General features: G+C 41.7%; 1 protein-coding gene across 1 annotated transcript in view; it reads right to left on the bottom strand.

Annotated features, from left to right (window-relative positions):
* Window positions 1–26,471, bottom strand: part of STK32C (serine/threonine kinase 32C) — a 1,581,084-nt gene that overhangs the window by 946,277 nt on the left and 608,336 nt on the right. The window contains exon 2 of the mRNA XM_086922539.1: window positions 12,285–12,340. Within this exon, the coding sequence (XP_086778665.1) occupies window positions 12,285–12,340 (56 nt within the window). The remainder of the gene's footprint in view (window positions 1–12,284; window positions 12,341–26,471) is intronic.

Here is a 26,471-nt window from a genome sequence, read left to right as displayed (position 1 = left end):
TTTTATTTTTAAATTTTACATACATTTACAATACATTTAGCTTGGCTCAATATCATTGAACTCTGCTTTCATGTCCTGCCTCTCATAGAGTATTGGCTTATAATTTTTCTTTTTTAACTGTCCTCGGATCATTGGGGGGGTGTCATATGGTTACTACGTTTCTATATATTGTGTTAAGTTAGCATGTGCTTATTAAATGTTTAAACGCCATATTTTCTTTCTGCTTCGGTTTGCACACGACACCCAATTGTTATTGTAGCTTTCAACCTAGACGAAAGATGTGATTTATTTGAGAATAATATGTTATTGCCCTGGTATCAGTTGTGCTTGGTACAATTGGTACAACTGTCTGCACACTGAGAACAGCACACTCTAAGAATAACCTAACACAAGGTTGATGAAGGCCTGATCCTCGCACCACGTTAGTCATAACATAAATAATGTTGCTGCCAACATTGGGCTCTACGTTGGTTTAAGATAGAGTTACAGAGAATGAAACAACACACTTGATGCTTCGCATGCTGAGAGCTGGTAGCGGTTGATGTGATCTCCTCCTACTGAGAATTAGAGGTATGGGTCCGCCCTGCTAAGAACCCAGATGAGACCTTCTTAGATATAATATAATATGCTAATTAGGGTGCGCGAAATATAGGTGATACAGAATTATATAGATCTTTGCATCATAACATGCTATCACCTTTTGCTTATTATGGATTAGTGACTATGCTGCTAACTCTGATTTTTATAATATGTATATTGATATTATATAAGATACTGCGTTTGAGAATGTTGCATTGAAAAATAAACATTTCAAACTTGCACGTGTGTTCTCTGCCTCCCAGTTTCGGTTTGGAATGATTATATAATGAAAGAGTGTTCATGTGTTCCACGATACCTGAGGTATTCTAAGTTCATGTTCTGGATTGTCTAAGTCATTGGGAAGTATTTACTACCGATGAGACACTGTAGCTAGCTTGGTAAGGGGATTTCTGAAACAAAGGTGAGTTCTGGGTCACCCTGACTCACCCAGGTTCTGGATCTCTGTGCACAGTTCTGTGGGAGAACGGAAACCCTGCTACTAGGGATTACCATGGACTCCAAGCTATTGATTAATGCCCAAGTGGCTAAATTAGCAAGATCATACATCATTACTATGAAAACTCTGTGACACAGCTGGGATTTACACACAAGGTCCAAGCTACTATTTCTCTTGTACTGACTAAACTGGATTATGCCAATGGCCGCTTCCATGGATCATCTTTATTAATTATGAAAAGACTAAAATGAATTCATAGCTCTGCTGTCGGACCACTCCTGCACGTAAAGCTGCAAGCCCACATCGCCCTGCCTTGAGGGCGCTATATTGCTTACTGGTTGCCTGGAGATCTACCTTCAAGCTGCTTTGTATCACCTACAAAGCAATACAGAGAAAGGGGAAATGTATCAAGAATAAAATTAACAAATACATACAACAAACAAACCTCTGCTCCTGATTAGCGCCCTGCCTCAAAACTAACCCTGGGCGTAGTTTGTGTCATAGCGCTACACGTAGCTACGCGAAGTGCACTTCTCACTACGAGTAGCTACGCGAACTGTGTAATGCACTGTGCAAAATGCTGTTCGCACCGATTGCACAGGACCGGATGCTTGTCCGCACTGTGCAATCAGAGCAAGCTGCATCTTGGTTTTCTGCCGCTCGAGTAGATTTCTAATCGAGCAGCAGCTTTCTAAACACGGACTGGTAGTTTCTCATCATGAGCATACGCAACCACTCGCAATGAGAAACCGGACCTCCCTGTGTTGAGAAGCTCGCTGGAAGGTTTATTTTTCACGATCGGCAACTTGATGTTGCTGATCGCGAACGAGGAAAAAGTCTCGCTGGGATGTCATTTTGCTTGCTCGCAGTCACCAACTTGATGTTAAGGACCGCAAGCAAGCAAAAAAATACCACTGCACTACGCTACTCTACATGCGTTTGCACAGTGCTACGTGCAATTCGCGTAGTGCAAAGTTTGCAAACTAAGCGAGAGTAGCGTAGTGCTTTGCCCAGGCTTACTCGAAACCCCAACATACAAGAAAAAAATCATGGGTGGTACATCTTTCTTTGTTCAAGGAACCAAACTATGGAATTCATTACTCCCACATATAAGATCCACAAGTAACTATCTTATCTTCAGAAGACTACTCAAGAGTTGGCCCTTTCCTACTTGACCAACACACTCAAAACACAAATGTACTGCATATGCCTGTGTATGCAAACATGTATAATTTGATTATATGTATATAGATATGTGAATTTCTTTTTACAAATATATATACTACATGAGGTTTAAAATATGTAGATATTCTTATAGGTCGGCTTAACAAATGTATGTATTACTTATGATATAGATATATAGAGACATATTTGATCTTAATTATCATAATGTGTAAATATAATCATTACAGTTGTATCCACAAGTGATTCACTATTGAAATATTGTAAAAAAAGTAGAAAATACAAAAAAATAAATATAAATAAACAAGCAAAATGCATTAAATACCCCCAATTACAAATACGTTTACTTTATGTACAGCAATTATTAATTTACATGAAACATACTTATATAGAAATGTATATTACAAACCAATAAATTACACAATTAGTATTCAATAAAATAATCATCAAATAAATCATTGTTATTAAAGTATTACATTCCCACCCTATACCCCTCTAACCTATCATCCAGCACCTAAAATATAACAAAGAAAAACAAGTATGCCATCATTTACATATTTAATATAAATTATAATTAACAATTAATAATAAATTGTTAGTCATTGCCAAACTTCCCACCTTAGATCCCTACAAACCTAGCATCCCACACCTAAAATATAACAAAAAGAATGTTTGCCAGATTTTACATATTTAAAATCAATCAAATATTTAACAATTATTAATAAATTGTTAATTAGTTATGGCTTAACTAACTTCCCACCCTAGACCTTCACAAATCTTGCCGCTCACAACAAAAATATAGGCATAATAAATAAGTATTCCATTCAAAAATCAATGAAATAATTAATTTATAAATAATAGTTAAAAATTATTACTTATCTTCCCACACCACACTGCTACAAACCTAGCAGCCTTTAGCTCAAATACTTATATAAGTAAAATGAATCAATTTTCCATAATATACATATTTAAAAATCAATGTTTGAACTACTATTAATAAATACATTCTAAATCACAAAAAATGACTGGCTATATTTAAAAAGAAAAAGTAGTAACATTCATATAAACAATAGTAATACATAAAATAATATATCAACTAAAACACAATGAAATAATTAAAAACAATATTTTTAACTATATTACTGGGAACGATATGAAAATCATTCACATTCTATATAAACCATATCATTTACCTTAAAAAATTATATTGTTGTCAACAATATTCGTGAATCATGAGATTTGTGTGTCAAAATATTCAATGTCCAATATTTCTGTTTCCCGATATTTTTAACTCAATATGTTGTTTAAACATCTCAGCAACTACTATGGAGATGGACTCAATCTGTTCTTTATAATCAAGCTACAACTGGCAGATAGAACAAACACTAATTAGTGTTTGTTACCACTGCTTTGGCCCATGCAGCTACAGTCTGGATCACTTTTAAATCCTTTACATGAAGTGTTATTATCGAAAATACTAGCCAAACTATAAATAATGAATTCAATTGGATTAAAAGTTTCTACTTTATAATGATCATTTTACAAACTGTTCATGTGTAATATTGAACCCCAGTCTTAAAAACTACATTTGTGAATGGGATTAAGCAGTAAGAAAACAATTGAGGGACTTCTACATGTGAAAGTCAACTACAGCAAGGCTAATTCATAATTGTAAAACATATATGATCATTGAGAAAAGAGGCAATTTTTATGACACCACAAACTAAACAGAGAAAATGTGAAGATATTTAACAAAAGTAAATATATTTGCATTAGAAAATCAAGCCAAAGAGTAATCCCCTGTAGAAACCTAAATTCAATTAACATAACACGTCTAAACCTGGCTGGAAAAGAAAAATTAAGATCACAAATTACAATGCAAAAGTAAAATAATTGATCAAGTTTTCGATATCCAATTCAATGCAGGATGCAAATCTTTCATTAGATGAATCTCAAAAATTTCCAAAATTTATAAAATCATTATTAGAAGCTTTGGTCATCATATTGTTTCAATACAGACTTGATTAAAACATGAAATGAGGCCGACGTTATTGCAAATAGAAGTTATCATGTATTACCAAGACTCAATAATTATTAGCAATTAGGTTTTATACAGGACATTCACGTAATAAATACATGATTGATCTTCTTGATGCAATGGATCATGCAACCATCAATTAGAGTCCACTAGGTACTCTGGGTACAGCAGCTTAGAAGGAGTTTGAGTACATTAACTTGAAATATTTAAAAGTTTTCTTTTGTCAATGTGCTTATTTGATATGATTGTAACAGAAATTTAATCATTAAATAACTCTTCATCTTCCAACCTCAGTAACAATCAAAACATTGTCTTCATTTTAAGCTGCTGCTCCTAGATTTATTGATCTATTGATTATTTAGGGTAATAATACATGTTGATGATGTCTTTCAACTTACTATTGTACTTTTTTAAATTTGCAGAGAACTCCTGAATATATCCCTTATTGCCTCAATCAAACCAAGGCAAAACCATTATCTTGAAAATATAATTTAAATTGACTAATTTAAGACAAGATTGTATTAAGTATTACATTTAGTAGTATTCTGGATTAATGGTCCACCATTTATTTAATAAAATGGAGACAGTCTTAGAGTCTAACTCATTTGAACCGATCTTCAATAATGGGATAATTAATTATATAACATAGATAATACATGGATTCTGTATTCCTTGTATTTTCTCCTGTCTCTAATTTCTGTATAATCGGTGGCTTGTGAATCACCCAGTCACCCGTTATAAAGAAAAGTCATCAGAACTCAACTATTATATGCTATTGCAGTCAAGATCTGACATAGTAATTCCTGCTGCCAGCAAGTTCACAATGACAAGAAGAGCGAACATGTTTATTTCTGGCACTGCTAAGATAGTTAGAGAAAAGCTAGAATCTAGCTGTATGTTTCTACCCTTTCCAAGTAACTGCATCTTTTTTAAAGAAACAAAACGGACATGCATTGACTTGTTTCTAATATAGGTTTGCAACAAATATCGAACAGGTTTTTGATGTTTTTGATTTTGCATTCAGTGTTTTATTTTCCTTCCCCATGTTTTGAAACATGCTTGCTCTTTCATATGAAAGAGCCTTGTGCCAACATTGCCCCCATTTTCATAAATGAATACAGTTATTGCTTGACCTATTGTCATTCTGCAATTTTTGCGACATAGAATATCTCATCCAAATTCAGCACAATTACTTTAGGATATTTCCCAACCTTTTTATACTTTTCCTGATAATACGTTTAATCGCAAAGTAACTGTTTCACAAAAATATGACTTTTGTATTGTATACTAACAAATCAGAAGGGCTGCACAAGTGTTCTTATTTCTTTCACTAAAAAAGGCTTACAATCTTGGATTTAATAACTACTTCTTTATTTTCATGATTTAGTTTCATGCCCACTTCTACTTTACTTTTTTTAAACTATTATACTGCACACTATTTCAATATATGGGCTGGGAGAAAAGGCTTTCAGTGGGAGCTTAGATTTTTTAAAACTTGTGTGAGGTTGAAGCAATTCCGAGATAATAAAATATTAACCATAGATGCAGCTACATTTCATGCTAGATTTTTTGATATTATCTTTTTGTGTTCAAACATTTTTTATTTTCAGAACCAATAAAACATGGTAGAAAGTATATGCACACTGCAGGATAAGGCATAAAATAGCATACAGTTCTGTTCGTAAGCATGGACAAGGGTAACAAGATGTGCTATGTTGGTAGGAATTAACAATTAGAGGAGAGGTGACTTCAGAGTTGCCAGTATTGCGAGTATATTTTTAACATAATATTTGCAAGTCACACTATTATTACAAACCTATATTATCTTTGACATCTATCAACCTCCGAAAAAAACAATGGGGAAACATTCACCAGCTAATTCTTATATTTATAATTACTGCCATGTCTATCTCAAAACATGGGTTTAAAAGCAGTCACCAACTCATAAGCATTAACTTGATGGAAACAGACAATGCTTAAGTCCCAACCTCATACGTCTGTTGCAAGCTACAAAAGCAACTCATCAGCGGAATCATTTGTTCTATTTATTTCTGTCTAGTGACATAGTTGCATTCTACAAATATATTATTTTCTTGTTTTCATACCTACACTTTCGTGTTGTCTACTATTGGGTGTGGAAGAAGATGACTTGCATATACTTAACTCCATTCCACAACATTGTCACCATTAATTCTGTTTTTCTTTCTTTCTTATTTTGTTATTAACATTCAAATGATCTCGTACCCTCGCTTTCATTCTCTTTTAATTTCTGAAGTATGCAACCTTTACTTCATAGTTTTTAGTTTGCATAACCTTTACTCCTCAGCCCTTATACTGCTTGTTCCACTACCTCACCCACAATGAAGTGTGAGTTTTTTTTAGAGTTAAGTTGTGAGTACAGGTAAAGTGGATAAGAGGAGCTTTAGGGTGGGTATAGGTAAAGGGGGCAAGGGTTATTTTAGGGTTTAGGGGTGGGCAGGGACAGACTGGGAACCACAACCGGCCCTGGCAAAGTGCGCGGCAGGCACCTCACTCGGGGGGGGGGGGGCAGAGGTCCAGCGGAGCTCTTTGCCAGGGCTGGTTTTCAGCCGATTTTGTTACAGGGCAAAAACGGCCCTGTAACAAAAACGGCCCCTAGGGGCCCACATCTGGCCCCCACCCATGCAGTGCACCAGAGGATTGCTCGGTGCCCGCTATAGCCAGTCCGGCCCTGGGGGTGGGTAGAGGGAAAGGAGGTTTACTGTGATTTTAGGATTATGGGGTGGGTAATGGTAAAGGGGTGATGGTAGTTTAAGGATTAAGGTTTGATAGAGGGAAAGGGGGTAAGTGCAATTTTAGGACTTAGGGTGGGTAGCAGAATAGGAGGGTAAGAGTGACTTTAGGATTAAGGGATGGGTAGAGGTACCGGGGATAATGGTTATTTTAGGGGTTGAGAAGATGTAAAGGGGTAAGGATTATTTCATGGTTTTAGTAGTGGGTAAATGTGAAGGAGGGTAAGGGTGATTTTAGGATTAAGGAGTGGGTAGAAGTAAAGGGGGTAAGGGTGATTTTAGAGTTAGGGCCCTATTACGAGTATTGCGGTCCAAAAGACTGCAGTACTCACATTGGTGGTTCCACCACCACCACACTGTGGGCCCAGCTGCAGTATTACAAGTGTGGCGGTTGGACCACCACACGACCATTGTGAGCCTAAATTCAATTTCTCTATCTTGTCCCAAAAAGCCAAAATGTGTTTCATGGGGAATATAGTAGAAGTATCACATTGAAACACACTAAAATAGATATAAAATAGATGAGCAAAGTTCCCTCCGGCACTTTTGTCCCAAAATAATTTGCTATTTAATTCTACCCACCTCCTTGCTATGATACCACTGTCTGAGAGGTCAACAGTAGAGCGGTAGGAGTCATATGTCACCTGGAAGTGCACACTTGAGGGGAACACCATAGGTAAGAAAGAAAACTCTAATAGACAATAAGTAGGTGTAATATATCAATGAAATATATTGCTTATACATACAAGGGTATGCTTGTAAGGCGTAAAGCACTTTGATCTGCCAGTAATGTATTAGCCACCCACCTGCTCTTTTGGTGCTTGTATGAATTGGGAATTGCAGGCTGATTACCTGCTACTCAAAGATCTCCTCCAAATATTTCACCCTGATTATATAAGTGTTGCAATGTTCATTTATCAAAGAAAATTAAGAATGGAAAATAGAAAATAAAGATTTGAAATAGGCAGTCTTCATCTTGGTAATTTAAAAACGATCTTCCCCAAAGGTCATTACAACCCTCCATGGAGTCATTGAGATCCTTCATACATGTTCTATAACCCTTATACAGGAACATATTATAGTGAACTGCTCATTAATCACCCTCAGTATTTCACATATACTACCTGTATATATAAAATGTGTTTCTATTGATTCATATAGCTTGGACATGTTTCTGCCATACAAAAAGCTGTAATTGTTATTAGTTTGTCCTCAGTTTGACGTGATCAGTGCGTATTGCGAGTGCCGGTTCCACTCCGCAATACACACTGATCGCTCCTTCTTCTTTCAGGCAGCCACTTATCCCAGGACGCCACTGGCCCTGCAACCCTTGCCTGACCCAGCCACTACTCCTTGGCATTTTTTCGCCCCATTTCACATGTGGACGAGGTCTTCTCTCCGCCGCTCCTCATCTACATGATTCCGCCAACCGTGTAGCCCAACAGCCCTGATGAGTTACATCTCCTTCACGGTGTGACGAAACACGTGTCGGCTGGCTACTTCCTTACTGTACTGTCCATTGTTTGACTTATAAAAACTTTATTCACACTAATCTTGACATTCCACGCTCCTTTTTTTCAAGTAATCATTCTTTATGAGTAGAAACCTCAGTTCTCATACCCGGACTATCCACCTTACGTGCGTGTGCACAGGATCTGTTCTCCTTAAAGCTTCAATACTGCTCTAAATAAATATCACTGCTACACTACAACCTTAAACAAAGATATGCAGGCAGGTATGAAGAGAATAAGATCAATACCAGTCTTTCTCCCATCTCCTAAACAGAATAAGTAGTGCAAGTAGGCAAACATCCCATTTTGACAAAGAAAATGACCTAGTATTCTTTCATTAAAACCCCTATTTAAGTCCCAACAAGCAAATGAAGGAAATTCCTCTTTTTTTTACAATGCATGCCAACATTATACAAATATGCCCTGGAGACAGCAGGCATCCAGAAGAAGTGTTGAATGTGCTCAAACTATGGTTCACATGCACAAATTATGTCAGTGGGTCAAGATAATTACTATCAAGCGGTGAGCATGCACACCTTGTCCCTAGGATAGAGCTCTTAGGGAACTACTTTAACAGATAAGGAAGCCTGCAGTACACTCTCGCAGACAGAAACTAAAGTCACAACAATGAGGTGCATGCAATGAAGCACACATGCAGATGACTCCTGATCTTTTTCAAATAAAATATGTTATTTCTTAATCTGGGTACAAGCCCCAGAGTTTAAAAAATATGGGCCTGATTAGGATGGCGGTCTGATTTACGTCCGACCGCCAACCTGGTGGAAAACGGGACCACCCGACAAGCTGTTGGCAGTCCTCCACCCTGAATCACGATGCAACCACCTTCAAGGCGGTCACAAAGTGTATATTTTGGGAAACATCGGTTACATCGCGGTGTTTACATTGCAATACCTTTACAACACACGTATTACAAGGCAAGCCATTACAATGACTTGCGCTGGATGGTACTCTAACCGAAGGAATAGTATGATTTACTATTACAACACCTTTGCTACGGTACGTAGACTGGAGTTGCAATAGTAAATCATACTATTCCTGAGTCCAGCATCCTCCAACACAAGTCGTTGTAACGACTTGCCTTGTAATACCTGAGTTGTAATGTAAAGTCATATATTCTATATTTGTACTGCTGCAGTTGCTGCGGGCTGTAGCACACGCCACAGTACAAAATATGCACCCCGCGCATATCCCTGCACTGAGTAGTAGGCACCACACGATGCCTGCCACATAGTGCAGGGATATGTTGGGGGGCATCTATGGTGCCCCCCAGGGTCATGTCAGAGGGCCAGGGCAGTAGGGTGGCCAACTCCAGGCCCTCAATGTCCCTTTCCACCTGACTTTTCATGGCAGGTAAACCGCCATGAAATGGCCGGCGGGTAGGGATATTGTAATCTCTATGGTGGTGCCTGGCAGGTATTGCCACTGTGTAGGGATACAAGTCCCTCCGATGGACTGACTGGCTCTTCGAGCCTGTCTGATCCATGGCCTTTGGTCTCTCCGACCACCCAACATTCGCCTGCCATCCTAATGTAGCGGGCAGAAATCAGTATTACAATGGCAGTGGGACCGCCACCGAAAGGCTCCCAGTGGCGGTCCCACCATCATCGTAATCAGGGCCTATATCTCTAAAAATTACATTAAGGTTGTGAACCTCCTTAAGGGGCAAAGTAGCTTATTAAGTTGACAGTGTATATAATGGTGCACTTCTCAACTGAAAAAAAACTGCATGAATACTAATATATAAAGAACCTGATTTAGAGTTTGACAAACAGGTGTCTCCTTCACATATGTGCCAAATACTCTGTCTCCCAAACTCTTGCTCAACCATTCTATTTAGAGTTGGGTGGACCATCAGCTTTCTATCCCTTGGCTCAAACAATGAAAAGCTTACTCTACTGGCCTACTAGAATGAATAACCACCATCAAAATATCCCCTTGGTATGGTGGTCATTGATTATTTGTTTTTGAAAAGCAAGATCTCACTTTCAAAGTGTGTTTTTGAAAAACAAAAAGTTTGGTGGATGGCCGTCAAAACGAATGGTAGTCACCCAGCACACATTTGATACCTTCAGAGGATCTGGTTGTTCTTCTCAAATTACAGAGATCCCGACTGGGTTCGTGGAGATCTCTATATATGGCAGTGTTCAGTCCATCAGTGTGGCAGACATAGAGGGTCATTATAAGTTTGGGGGTCAATTGGAGCACCAAACCAGCGGTGGCAGTGCAGCAGTGGTCCAACCGACATATCACGGGTTTGGTGGTTGGATCATCATAGGACTGCTGCTACTGCCAGGGATCCGTGGCCCCTGGTGGTCTTGTAGCGGTCTGAGGCCGGGAATATGCTGGCTGTGCTGCTGTGGCACCTCCAAGCATATTACAAGTTTCTTTCCAGATACAGTTTCATGGCGAAGAGCCTGCCGTGAAAGTGTGGCAGTGAGGAAACTAAGGGGGCACCAAAGGGCCCCTGTTGCCTCTGGGCCAGGGTTTGCATGCAGGGGGGCACATGGTGTGAACCCCTGTCTGTATGCACCCCGTTCTAGCATAGCATGGACTTCACAGTCAATGCTGTGCTGGAACTTGCTGTGGCGGTCCCACAGTGCTGCCTTTCCAAGGCTCACATATGAATGAGCCTTTTAAAGGCACCACCGTGGTCCAATTGCCGCGGGATTCCCCAACCTGTATTCCAATCAGAATCTGGAGGGCGACCGACTACAGGTTTGGCAGTCTTAGAGCAGGACCCGGGTGTGGCAGCCCGCTCAAAGACCGCCAAGCTCGTAATGAGGCCCATGTCCTCCCCTACCCGGATGGACATAGTAAAGGCTGTCATAGTCCAAATCAGGCCCAAACTTTTGTTAAGTTACTGATTGACAGAAACAACATTTAGAACCTCAATACCAGTTGAAGGCTAGATTCTGACCCCTGTCTAAACACGTGTTTTGACAGAGATCGGAATTACAAGGTGTGTGATAGTTATCACACTTTTACATGTTCCCCTGATAGATTTGGCAGAGCAAACCTACCATAATTCATCAGGAGTAAAAAACCTCTAAAAAGGCAAAACATGTGAAATTCGCTGTGGTAAATACCGATTCTGCATGTTATGCCTCATTTACAAGTTTAAAACTTGACATATGTGGTATTTAACACGTGACAAATATGTCACCCTGGGGTAATGCTATTTACCACGTGTTGTAAATACCCCACCCTATCCTACTGAGGGTCTTAAACACATAAACCAATACATCATAAACTATGGCCAAAGGGAAGAAGGCAAGATTATATAACAAGAGATATTGTCAATCACCGAAGAATTGCTGATTATACACATAATTTGCATTCTTTAAAACGTAACCCCTTTAGCGCGTCGAACACTCCGCCCCAGTGCGGACGTTCGATCGCGCTAACGGGATTCGGACGTCCAACGGTCGTGAGCAGCACCAGCGAGGTAGCGCGTGCGACGACCGTTGGACGTTCGAAGCACGGAAGGGGTTAAGGACCATTCCAGGAAACACCTCCCATTCCTGTTCAAGTGAAATTGCTGTATCATTAGTTTATTGTGAATTCTGCACTCTCATATGCTGCTGGAGTGCTGCATTCTCCTGTACATTTATTAGTGAGACATCAGCATTTATGGAACATAAAAACATCTTTATGAAGCGCTCACTAAAGGAGTTCATAATAAACATTACTAGCAATTACACTACAGTATAAGCAAATTGTCCTACCTTGCCAAAGCTTCCTTTTCCAATTGCCCGAAGTATCTGGAAATGATCCAAATTTACTAGAAAACAAAATAAAAACACAAATATTTTACCTCAGAGTCCAATTAAGATGTACTTTCACAAGTTTTCATGTACAGAACATTTTCAGTGGAATTCGAGTTATGCGATACAAACCTTGAGATGTAAAGTGTAGTCTGGTGATTGTTCAAAACTGAAAACAAGAAGCAAGTGGTAACTGTGGCAGATCTCGTATGTAACGGGCAGGGCAGGGCTATTTATTGTCCTGTCCAGACCATTAAACAATTGTTGGTCATGAACGTGCACCTTCACTTTTGCAGTAGTACACACTGCGGCCTAGATTGTAAACTATATTAAATAAGCTACCAGGAGTCAACACCTACTTTTGGAGAAAATTGAAAGATTTGGGGAATCCCCCAAGGGTTTTCAGGAGTTCTTTAGTGCAGCTGTGATAGCTGCGACTTATCAGGAGCATTAATGGGCAATTACACAGCTACAAACAACAAGTACTACAATTATATTCATGTAAATTAATTGCAAAAATAGTTTCTTTTCACTGGACTAAAGTTTTTGCGATGCCAAAAACCGACTCCCTCTACTATCACTTTGCTATCTTAAAAAGAAATTGTTCATTTAAGTGAATGGGTTCATATCATTTATATGGGAGAGCAAACGTTCAATAATTTCTCGCATAATGCGCTGCATCCCTATGGGTCAAGGGATGGTGTCTGACAAACTATTGGCACCCTCTATCATTCTCCGATAACTGGAATCGCAGCCATACATTTTAAAATGAGTATTATTCCTCTTACTAAGATGATGAAACTTTTAGGACTAAAGGTTTTTGGGATAAATGTAGCAGCTTCGAATTTTCCCAACAAAACTGAACTTCCAATGCTACGTGCCCACTGCAAGGGTTAAGTGAAGCAAATACATCTTTCGGTCACCCCTCTGATTTTTTGCTTTTTCTGGACCCTACGTTTGCTGGTATTGGTACTCTGAACACCATAACACTGCTATTCAGTGCCTCAGTGTGTGCACGTTAAAGGCCTAAAATAGTATTGGTAAAATTGTTTTTACCCAATTGGTTCACTTCGCTTTTCTGTAAGGCCAAACTACAGGGTGCGGAAAAAGAACTAATGACATTTAAGCTAAATGACATGTGAGCTGCATTGAGTATTTAGACTACCTACGTATTCAACCAAAATATATCGCTTACAGGAGCAACACAGTGCTCTGTAGTTTAAAAAAAAACGGCAGTACCCATAGGACAAGGAAACGGAGAAATACCTTTGCCATGTAGGAATACATATTTTTATATACAAATAATTTGCTTATAAGTTCTACATTGAAATCTTTAGAATATATGGACAGTAGTGCACTATATACTTAAAAAGTGTGACCTCATGGTAACTGAATGCCTAAAAGTGACATTGGCCTAGGTTGGTTAAAATATTTAATCCTATATCTCTGTTTAACATAACATAACATAACATGTATTTGTAAAGTGCACATTTACCCAGAGGTCTCTTGGTGCTGAATAACAGATGTTCATTGTTACCGAACTCAATGGTACTCATTTTATCGACCTCAGATGGATGAAAGGCTAGGTGGACCCGCCAAGATTTGAACCTGCGACCATGAGGTTGAATACAGGCCCCTGCAATGGACGCATTAGTCCACTGAGCCACCAGGACCGGCTTGAGAAAATACTAGGAAAATTATTCAAATATACTTGCCACTTAATTTTCAAAATCTGAATTAATTGTGAAATCAGAATTTTCATCTCTTGAATGGACTACAAACTTTAGGCTACATGCGCCAGAACTAGCTTACATAATTTCTTCCACTCATTAAACCTCCAGGGGTAGAGTACACATCCTTGGTTGGGAGAGTTAAAGGCCCTGGCTCCCAAGAAAATGGCCTCTCTTTGAGCCCAGGAAAAGCAGGGTGGTGTTAACAGCTAACAACGTAGTAGGGCATAGCTATCGGGGAATGTACAGGAACAGCTGGTAGAATGAAGGACAGCCTTAGCACTAATTCAATTAAAGTTTCCATGGAGGATTTCCCAATTCATTCTCAGAACTCTCCTAGACAGCCCGATCCAATCACAGTGGTAGAAGTTTGGACCTGGTCAGGTGGGAAGATAGATAGTCTATACATGGAATAAGCTTAGAAACTGGAGAGGCCTTCCCGGTGGTGGAAGGGCTCTACCATAATGAAAGAGGGGATCCTGTATAATTTTTGGGCAAGGAAATGAGGAAGTCCTCCAAAGGGGGTTGGAGGTTCTGAGAAAATAGTTAGGTTTGGGTGACAACATTTCTACAATCACTTGACCACCTCCCTCCTCAGAATATTCCCGGACCAATAAAGACTCCACTTGAAGAAGAAAGCCCTGAAGGAAGAACACTCCTTACTCCTGCTTGAAGGATTGACTCACAAAAGCACTCAAGTATTCCTGATTTCTCCTAGCAACCAATGAATGCAATAGCTTTCCAAGGGTCAAGTGGTTGGCCTCCTATTTGTCTACTTCAGGGAAACAACAGCCGAAGAACTCTTGACTCCAAGATAGTCCAGCTGAGCACATTGACACTAAGGACAGGGCAAACAGGCAACCTGCTGGAGGAATATCGTGTTCCTAGAGGCAAGCCCTAAGTAGCTACGTGCTGCAGTACTGACCAGTAGGAGCTTCGCCAGCAGAGTGGATTTCAGGACATTGTGGTAAAGGAATCTGGCTTTTCTGAGCCTCTGCCCAACTACAGCTTCCAGCAAACTATACAATCAAGCACCCTTGGAGGCCACAAAATCCAGCTTTGAGGACATAAAATCCAGCTTTGTTGTACCGAGTGAAGCTTTTGGTACAAAACTTTAGCTTAAGTGGGTGTTTTATGGTTATGTATCCAAGTCTTAGCCAGGTCCAAGACTCTTGGTGGCCACAGTCTTGGACCTAGCCAGACAGGAAGATTGTAACTTCCAACTCAGAGATTAAGGGCCTGATTTTGAATTTCACAGATGGTACTCCATCTGTTAGGGTAACAGTGGACATTACCATCCTAGCAAACTATTTTCTGTCAAATTTAGAGATGGCTGCCAACCTAAGGGTCATCTCTCTATAGAAGAAAGGAGTTCCTTTCAATGTACAAAAGGTTTGGTTGATGGCCACTGTTAGAAATGGGGCATCTAGTTGGCAGAGGTGTACACTTTGTCCAAGTAGGAACCCCCACTCTAGTCAGGGTAAGCTAGATACACACTATCGTCTATGTTTCAATCCAAGTCATCGTTAAATTTATCGACTCCGCATGATGGAACGTATTATGGCTTTACAACAAGGGTGATCACAGAGGACTTGGAAGTTTATATACTGTATGCACGAATGGGTGCTGAAAATTTAATGTGAATCTTACACGTAGTATTTTGTATATTGGAAACCTGAATTTTTGGAAAATCATATCCTCAGATATAAATATAGTGTTCAATACATCGTGAGTAAGCCTTTAGGAAGCCCGCATAGGGCGAAATGCGCGCCGGCTGTGGAACATTGTGTTTTGAAAAGAATAACTTCTGACTAATCTACGCCACGTGACTCTCATGGATGGAAAATTCTTTTTATAAGAACATTGATTGAAGAAGAGTGCAGGTTGCACAAAGGATGAAAGTTACCCATATGTGATGTGCTGTGGTGTTCTTTTGTTAATGTGATATCTGTTGCACTCATTGTGGATACAGAGCTTGACGCCCGAGGTGGATGAGCGTTGAACACCAAAGTTGCACTCAATACTTGATGTTTGTTTATGGTTGCTTAAGTATTACAATAAGGAGACACTTTTGATGTGCAGGTTACCAATAGCAAATACACCTTATCTTGTATGTTGTTTGATACTATAAATCGCTGGGACTGGGACCCAAAGGTTAAGCTACAAGCAATGGAGTTCTAATTTAGCAACCTAATTGCCCTGCATTTGTTTGGCGGTACTCATTTTGCTAAATTAGGACTATGATCCCTTTTCATAAAGTATTCTTTTAAGCTCATCACACCCCCTGAATGATTAAAATCCATCCATGAACCATGAAAGTGTGCTGAAATGTTCTGGCACCTTTCTTGTTGCTTTTTGAGCCTTCATTACAATACTATCACTAAATAATACATTCAATATTATTCTAAAACTTGATATGTCTTCTCGAGTGCCCCGATTCCTGGATTTTGGGAGATACTTTCTTTTTAGTTTATCGTAATGCATTTATCAGCACCTGACTGTATTTAGTTTGGTCTTCACATATATTAGTTAATGATGTTGTATTATACCTTTTTCCCCAATATTTGTGTATTCTGTGCATACCTGTATTGTCACCAGCCTTCCAGTGTACTGTGTGTTTCAATTTTATTGGATGTGTTTGGAGCACCATTTTCTGTTTTGTGTAAATAAGCATTTTTAAAGTCATTCCTACACCACAGGTGCGAGCGTGTATTGCTTCTATAACAGGATGAATGTTACTTAGTTCAGGTAAACAAGGTGGCACTGGAGAGCTGGTGCTTGAAATACCCGTTTCAGAGTTATGCACGGATTGTTCTCTAAATGTAAATTGATACTTGTATAGCGCACTACTCACCCGCAAGGGTCTCAAGGCGCTTGTACGAATACCGCTGTGGAACCCGTCCTGGCTTTCCCTGTGAGGCGTCCACTCCTGGGCACCCCCAGGGTGAAAACCAGGCATCCTTAGCGTTGTGGGGGCCGTTGTGGAGATTAAGCAAGCTATTGCCCAGAGTTGCAGAGTGGGACTCCATGATTAGAATAGGCACCGAGGCGAGAATTATCAGGTCCGTGGAATTTTGAGCCCAAGACCCGCCAAGGCGGGGAATTGAACCCTGGTCCCGGGCTAGACCTCTGCATCAGGGTCTGCCTCTCTAACCATTGAGCCACACTTCTCTAGAACTATATATATATTCCCACTCAATACTGACATGTTTATTCAAAATAACACTCATTCCTATGCACCACGCCGACTACGGCAGCAAACCTGTGTCTCATTAATTCACAGTGAATACCCCCTTGATTAACACTGCAGCTCGCCTCTTCAAAAAGGTGTCAAAAGAGCGGTCTAATTTTGCATTCCAATCGTGGCTTAGGTTGCTCGGCTGACATTAAGTAAGATGCGTCCATTTGATAAAATGACACCCGGCCAGACTTGTTTAAGAATTAGTTTGCATCATTTTTCTTTCATTCGGGAGTCTTTTATCACTAAAACAGGCTAATCTCATACTTTACAGCCTTGAATAGATTCATCACCTTTAAGGTCGACCCAAAAAAGAGCGAGGGAAAGTCACAGAAACGTAGAAAATATAAGATTTTTGGCCTGCCTAAAATTCAAGCTCTGAAAAACGTATAATACCTACCGATTTTATAGGACACGGAGGCACACACTTAGGGGCATAGTATCAAGAACGGCGTTACAATTATCGCCGCTTTAGCGGCAGAAAACTGCCACTAAAGTGGCGATAATGGGCTTGATAATTTTCCCTTGTGAATTGCCATAGAAGCCCATGTTCACACCAGAACATGGGCTTCTATGGGAATTCACAAGGGCATAATATCATGCCCATTATCGCCGCTTTAAAGCGGCGATCATTTTAACGCCTTTTTTGATAATATGCCCCTAAATTCTAAACATAGCCCTCTATTCCAAAAATAAGGATTAACCAGAAACAAACAGGCACGTGTGCACCCGCAACAATCGCATCGCATCAGCATTCAAGATAAAGCTTAACTTTAGTGCAGGCAACACAGGCACTTTCATGCTGTCAAACTGAATCAACAGCTAAAATGTAAACCGCGCGCGAAGGGCTCAAGAGTGCACATGGAAGAATCCGGAGGCCATTTATCCGTTAAGGCATCAATAGACTTCTCGGCTCGCATTTTGGTAGAAAAAAGGTTTAGCATCACCCACTCGAAAGCATTCTGAGCAGTAAGGTGAAAGAAATCAACCTTAATGCTCTTCTGAAACTACTTACTGCACTGCAAAGAAAACTGCTTTCATGCCTTGCTGTAAGCTCAGCCACTAGAATAGATTAGTTTGCAAGTCTCATTTTTGTTTTTACTTTACACATTCTTGAAGGTTATTTCTCGAAATAAATTTTCTTGATAAGATATATGTGGTGTAGATGCTTTTAATGTTACTTTTCTTTCCCCTTTTCAGCAATCGTCTCATCTCTTCTTCTATTCTATGCATAGTGCAAGGATTTTTCTTAAAATACAACTTTTCAATTTCGTCTCACATTGGATTTTACCAGTTTATATCCTATTTAGCTGCAGCTGTGTGTTCCGCTTCAAGCATCCTACTGTGTTGATTTTCTGTTTTACCCATCGGATACTGCCTTTATGCACATTTGCCAGCCAATTTCAATTTTAAAGTTAATTGCACCAGCTCACCTACTCATATCATGCAGGTCTGTTTCTTTGGTTACTCTTTAGGGGAACTGTTCCAAATGAACCCATGTCAGTTCAATCGTTTTAGACCGAAATCGTCTATAACCTCTCTATGGGAGTGTTTGGTCCCACCATTTATCTATTAGTCATTTGTATGTATCCTTCTGCCCTCCATTGGGAAGCATGTGAGAATATTTGACATATGAATAGGAAGGTGAATCATCACACGTTTGTCACATCCAACCAAGGAAAGAGGTGTGGTGCAGCGGCCAGAGTGACTGACTCCGGAACCTGGGGACTCACTGTTCGATGCCCGGCACCAGCGGCAGATTAGCCCAGCACCATGGGTCTCTGGGCAATAGCTCGCTTAATCTTCCTGATGCCCCCCAGCGCCTTGACACCTTCGGGTAATTGTTTGTGCTCCTGCACGGTCGCTCCCCTCGTTCCCTTGGCCCTGGAAGGAGCGCTGGTATCGTTAACAGCGCATTTTTATTCCTCATAGCGCTGCTAGCATTGACTGATTACTGCGCTCCTGCACTGAACTATCTGCTGCCTGCTGCACATTTGATATGACATAGCGCTTCTGCACGCAATTAGATTTTGCAATTACATGCGAGCTGCCTGGCTTTTGTTTTGATAGCGCTTCTGGCCGGACCCACCAGTGGTGTTTCATTTTGTGGTAATAGCTCAGGCTTGACTCGGACTGTGCCCCGGTTTCGTTTTGAATCAGCCCGCCACCATCTTGTTGTTGTTGTCAGCTCTCCTGGCCCGCCTCTACCTCCCCGAGACCGCCTCCCAGCGGCCCCTCCCACGCTCCGCCCCCTCTACTTTCCATTAATGTCAGATGCCCCAACACGCAACGTCCACGCGCTACGGCCGCGCTGAAGGTGTGCCAAAGGTAAGCCCGTCTACGCCCGTCCGCGCCTGGACCGCGCCCAGCGCCAGACCCCCTGGTCCTCGTAATGCCCACCCCTCCCGCATTACTTACGAGGCCACCACCCTCCTAGCCCTTAACCCCGGCCGTTCCCCCAACTGCGTCCAAGCCGCTCCTGGACACACCCATGGACCCTTTTCCTGCAACTCCTGCAAATTCGACGGCACCAAGAACAACTCCTCATCCACGAACACACAACAGATTACCGACCCCAACCACCTACAATGCATCCTGCTCAACACCCGCTCGGTCCACAGGCACGCCATCGACCTCTGGAATCTACTAGACACCATCTCTCCGGACGTCGCCTTCCTAACAGAAACATGGATGAACGCCACATCAGCCCCAGACATCACCATTGCCATCCCGGAAGGCTATAAGATCATTCGCAAGGACCGTACCGGCCACACAGGAGGAGGCATCGCTATCGTCCACAAGAAATCCATCCGCATCTCAACCAGCTCAGACGTCAATCTCGCCAACACTGAACACCTTCACTTCCAGATCCACATCGACCCCAAGACCACACTCAGAGGCACCCTCCTCTACAGGCCACCAGGACCCCGCGCACAATTTAGTGAAGACATCACGGACTTCATCACTCCACACGCGCTCCCCTCCGAGAATTACATCCTTTTGGGAGATCTCAACTTTCACCTCGAAAAGAACAACGACCGCAACACCACCACCCTTTGGACAACCTCGCCAACCTCGGACTTAAACAACTTGTCACTACCCCCACTCACATCGCAGGTCACACACTCGACCCTATCTTCACCTACAGCAAACATGTCTCCTTCAGCCACACCACAGCTCTCCTTTGGACTGACCACAGCTGCGTTCACTTTTCCTACAACAAGCCCACATCCAACAACCACCCCCAACCCACTCTGCAAAGAAACTGGAACAAAATCACCATCGACCAGATCTCCTCATCGCTTCTTCAAAACCCCCCAGCCAACTCCTCAAACCCCGACCAAGCAGCCAACAACCTCACCCAATGGCTATCCAACAGCGCCGACATCCTAGCACCACTGAAAAAACGACAAATCAAACTAGGCAGCAAGAAGGCCTCCTGGTTCAACGATGATCTTAAGAAATCCAAGAAACTCTGTCGCTCCCTTGAGAAGGCCTGTAAAAAAGACCCAACTACCATCACCAAGGACAGCTTCAAAAACGCCACCCGCATACACCACCAATTGATCCGAAATGCCAAGAAAGCCGCTTTCAAGGACCGACTAGATAACAACGCCCACAACAGCAAGGAACTATTCAACATCGTCAAGGAATTTACCAACCCCTCAGCCAACTCCAACGACATCACCCCCTCTCAAGCCCTCTGCGACTCCCTAGCCTCATTCTTCCACAACAAAATTGCAGACATCCACAACAGCTTCGACAACCGACCCGAAGACCAACCCACTGAACACCCTGCAGGACCCCCACCCCCCCTGAACATCCTCAATGACTGGAAGCCAATCTCCACTGAGGACACCATCCGTCTGATGAACTCTATCCACTCAGGATCCCCCACAGACCCATGTCCTCACCACATCTTTAACAAAGCAGACTCCATTATAGCACCGCACCTCCGAGACGTAATCAACTGCTCCCTCAACTCCGCAACATTCCCGGAAAGCTGGAAACATGCCGAACTCAGCGCCCTCCTGAAGAAACCCACAGCTGACCCCACCGAACTCAAAAACTACCGCCCTATCTCACTCCTTCCATTCCCGGCCAAAGTCATCGAGAAAGCGGTCAACAACCAGCTCGCCGCATTCCTCGAAACCAACAAATCCCTCGACTCCTCACAATCCGGATTCCGAGCCAAGCACAGCACTGAAACCGCCCTCATCGCAGCAACAGACGACATTCGAACTCTACTGGACAATGGAGACACAGTCGCCCTCATCCTCCTCGACCTCTCCGCAGCCTTCGACACGGTCTGTCATAGCACCCTTTTACAACGCCTCAGAAACGTCGGAATCCAAGGAAAAGCACTGGAATGGATCACCTCGTTCCTCACCGGAAGAACCCAGAGAGTCCGCCTTCCACCATTCAAGTCAGAGGCCACTGAAGTCATCTGCGGCGTACCACAAGGATCTTCACTCAGCCCCACCCTCTTCAACGTATACATGAGCCCCCTCGCGGTCATCGCACGCCAACACAACCTCAACATCATCTCCTACGCCGACGACACTCAACTGATCCTCTCACTCACCAAAGACCCGAACACTGCCAAAACCAACCTGCATGAAGGAATGAAAGAAGTAGCCGAATGGATGAAGCACAGCCGTCTGAAACTGAACTCAGACAAAACAGAAGTCCTCATCCTAGTCACCTCCCCCTCCGCCTGGGACGACTCTTGGTGGCCAGAGGCCCTTTGAAAAGCACCCATCCCGACGGACCACGCACGGAACCTGGGCGTCATCCTGGATTCCTCGCTCTCGATGAACAGGCAAGTCAACGCCGTTTCTTCATCTTGCTTCAACATTCTTCGCATGCTCAAAAAAACATTTCGCTGGATCCCCACCGAAACTAGAAAAACGGTCACCCACGCTCTGGTCACGAGCCGACTGGACTACGGAAACACCCTTTACGCCGGTACCACCGCAAAACTCCAGAAAAAACTCCAACGCATCCAGAACGCTTCAGCCAGGCTCGTATTAGACATCCCGCGTAAAGAACACATCTCTGATCACCTGAAAAACCTCCACTGGCTCCCCGTCAATAAGAGGATTACTTTCCGGCTCCTAACCCACGCACACAAAGCACTCTACGAAATCGGTCCCGAATGCCTCAACACCCGACTGTCCTTCTACACCCCCTCCCGCCAGCTACGATCCTCCAACCAAGCCCTTGCCACTGTACCTCGCATCAACAAAACCACCATGGGAGGTAGATCCTTCTCCTACCTGGCAGCTAAAACCTGGAACTCACTTCCCACTCACCTTCGCCTTACTCAGAACCACCTAGCATTCAGAAAACAACTTAAAACGTGGATATTTGACAAGTAATTCCCCACCCTCCTTCTTCAAGCGCCTTGAGACCCTCTGGGTATGTAGCGCGCTATATAAATTTTTTGACTTGACTTGACTTGACTTGACATTTACATTCTATACGTTTTGTGCTTTTAATTCATAAAGTGATCCTTTAAATTTGTTTTCACTGCAACATCCCATTTTATGGTCTGTCTTGACTGTGCAGAGGTGACCAGACAATTATGTGAGCATCATCAGATAGGAGCTTTAGCGCCGCCTACATGTTGGGAGCCAGGAGTACTTTTTATTAGGCAGAAGTTGTTTGTTTTTACAAAATAATGGTTGCCTGCCACACAGCTGTTATTATTTTATTTATCAAGCTGCTTGAGCTTGAATTTTCAGGGGCACAAACCTGATATTGTAATGATATTAGAATTTCCTAGATAACTGGCTATTTTATGGTGTTTTTCTCTGACAGCAGCACAGATTGGAAGGGAGTTGCCACTGACCTACATTTGTAGGTCTGGCTTGCCAGTGCAACTGCCACTTACCCTTTTAACATGCACCAATATTATTCTACAATTCATTCCTTCAACACAAATACATATCCATTCCCATGCTATCTGCTGGTAATGCTTCACATTACTGTACAGCATTCCGTTAAAACCAGACTTTTTGGCATTGCCAATGTTTGTTTAATACATTTTGTCAGCTCTCTAGAGTGCAGCCCAGCAGCACCATCTCTGGCAACCTGAATCAGTACATAAACCTTAACCCCTCCCCTTGGTTAGACACTGTTTTGCGTCTGCACCGGAGTTCAATGGTCCACAGTTCTTTCCAGTTAAGGTCATTTAGATGTAAAAGGATCTTTATTCTACTTTTATTTCTGATTCAAAATGATTTGATGCTTTCTTTATTGATGCATTTTTTATGTTAACGGGTTCTTTTTTATATGTCTAGCACCCGTCTGTCTTCATGGGAGTGGCGATCCACACGCTTCCATAAATAGCATTCAATTAAAAGACTCTTTCCTTTTGGTCCTGTTGTGAGATTGCATATTCGACATCTGCCGAACTTTTTCCTATTTCTGGCCCACTGCTGACAGGCAAATTCAGTGCACCAGGCCCCCTTGCAAAGTCAATAGTTCTAGCTTATATGTGAAAAGGCAAGCTGTAGCTATTAGCTTTGCCAATACTTGTTTGGCTGGTGTACGCATCAATTCATTATAGATGTCGGTACATGCTTTTTCCATTTGATCAGAATACTCACAATATTATCTGAACACCTGTCCTCAGCTATGGGCGACAAACCTCGGCCGGGTAAGATTCCAACATTTCACTAAAGTGTGGGTATAACACAACCAGAACAGGTGCATGCTGGTATACAGCACCAACTACAAAAAGAACAGTATGTGAAAAGCAATGTCTCTCTCACATACTGGGATTATGAGGAGTCATCTGATGTCATCCATGGGACAGTGCACACTCTACAAAGGACAAGGTAAGGTGACATGTTCCTACTTCCTATCCATTTCACCATTTCCTGCTTCTCAGTAATAGGCTGAAGAAAGCAGAGGCAGCCGGGAAATCACAGCCAATGAGAACACTGCATTATAACTATGAAAGCAAAGCTGATTTCCCAGAAAATAACAGGAAAAATAACTTGACTCACAGAACAGACCACCTTCATGGAAAAAAAATAGAAAGGTCAGATGTCCATTTCTAGCCTTTATGAAAACTCTAGCATGAAATGCTGGATCGACCTCGTTTGCACCGGAGCAGAATCAATGAACCACTTCAGGCAACTCCAATTATGGAGAGAAACATTACGCATTAATATTCAATCAATAAATGTGTACTTCAATATACGAGTACAGCCCGCTTCCAAGAACAAACCAATAACTGCTGACCTACACAGTGCGGTAGGAGACAAAGTGACCTCTCCGAGCTCTCGTAGAAACATCAGGTGCAGGGGCTTTGACCGGAAAAGGCATGGCTTCAGTGGGTGGTGTCACATCCACCAGACAATATTTACTGTGCACACAGGACAATCACTTACTCGTTAATATAACAAAGCTCCTCGCTGAAGGATTCACAACTGCATCAACACGTCATGGAGTCAGGCGAGCTGCTTCAAAGTCTCGCTAGGCTTTGAACACATGGATTTTGAGGCTGTGGATGCGTGTGTTTCTATCTGCACATCTGGGTGTGCGCATCTGTGTGGTTTCATGCGTGTATGTCTGTGTATGCCTGTATGTATTTGAATGTGGCGTATACAATAGCACTTTACTCGGCTTTTTCCATGACAGTGAGAGAAATGAACTTATGGAAACAGCACACGTGGGGACTAAAAATATTCTTTAAAATAAACAGTGCATTACTTGTAGGCCGTTATCTACATTTCTTGAATGTGGATCGTTGTGTTCTTCATAAAGCAATCAATTTTGGGTTAGTGACATTACTAATAATTACTGTCCTAAAAAAACCTAAACCTGCATACTGCTACCAAACACAATTGTTTTTTTATTTGTACCCATGAAAGTGATATTTATTTTTCGAATATTCCCAATAACAACATTAGTATTGTCTCTAAATGCAGCGTTAATCTCTCACCACGTTATCATGATCAATTTCCTTTTCTCTATTTAGTGTAATACCCATACTACTGATCATGGCTATTAAAACTAATACCCTTTTCTCTGACCTAATAGATTTTTCCTTTTTTGTGCTCGTAGCCACATTGATAGACTCTGGATTTCCATTATGAGTAATTGTTTTTGCATTTAAATGCTTTCTTTGAGGTATATATTAGATTTAATGTACAAGGAGGTTTTCCGAGACAATCAAGTTACTCCTCACTGCCCCCAAACAAAAAATACCACTCTTCTAATTTCTTGGCTATTGACTCAGACACATACTTCTGCACTAAGATTAACAACATTAAAACCACACTTACCACTCATAACAAGGGCCCTCATTTTGATCTTCTCATCTGTGCTTTCTGTCAATGTTAATTTATTTTCTGCCACATCCCCAAGCAAAATCCATCCAATTCCCAATAATAAGGCAGTTGCTGAAACTATCAAATCATTGACTGTCTCCACTTATCTACGCATAGCTATCTCTGAACTGTTCTGTCTCCTCCTCCTCCTGGAGTATGTAAAAGGACTTTAAAGACAACTGCACATTTTCCACTTATAATAATGAAACAGATAAACCTCCTATCTCACCAAAGGCCTCTCCATCCCTTCAATCTATTTCCATCCTGATGTAAATGCATATTGTAACTTAACCAAAAACCTTGTTAATTTCTGCCACAGGAGTCATAATCCAACTGTGTGATGTTAAGGTGGTCTGCCCACATGCCTCATTTCACACCACAAAGTCATACAAATAAAAATCTTATCATGAACAAATTGGATTATTGTTATAGCCGGCATGTGGGTCTCCGATAGTGCTCACTCATCCCTCTTTATGAAGTAATTTTAAAATGTGTACTTGTTATCTCCTACTCAACCAATTCATCTCCCACCATCAGCATCTGGCAGTTTGGGTACCTGCCAACTACAAAACCCACTTCAAGTTCTTATAATCCAGTGTGCGGGGAGTCATGATCTATGGACCTATTAGCTGAGCAGCTCCCTCTCTCAGTACTGTAGTGTAGTTCCTATTTTCCCTATAGGCCCTGCGCATTGGAATAACATAAACAGCAGTCTAGACGTAGGACTGAGGACTTCTAGGTCTCTACTGACTATGTTAGACTTAATTTAGGTTTGCGCCAGCTAGGTCAGAGGTCACTGGAAACTTTCTTGACTGAATAGGAAGTGATCAGCTTC

This window comes from Lissotriton vulgaris, chromosome 5 (assembly GCF_964263255.1).
Source record: "Lissotriton vulgaris chromosome 5, aLisVul1.2, whole genome shotgun sequence".
In the NCBI taxonomy this organism is placed as follows: domain Eukaryota; kingdom Metazoa; phylum Chordata; class Amphibia; order Caudata; family Salamandridae; genus Lissotriton; species Lissotriton vulgaris.
Note: the sequence above shows the minus strand (reverse complement) of the source record. Positions and strands in the feature narration are given on the sequence as shown.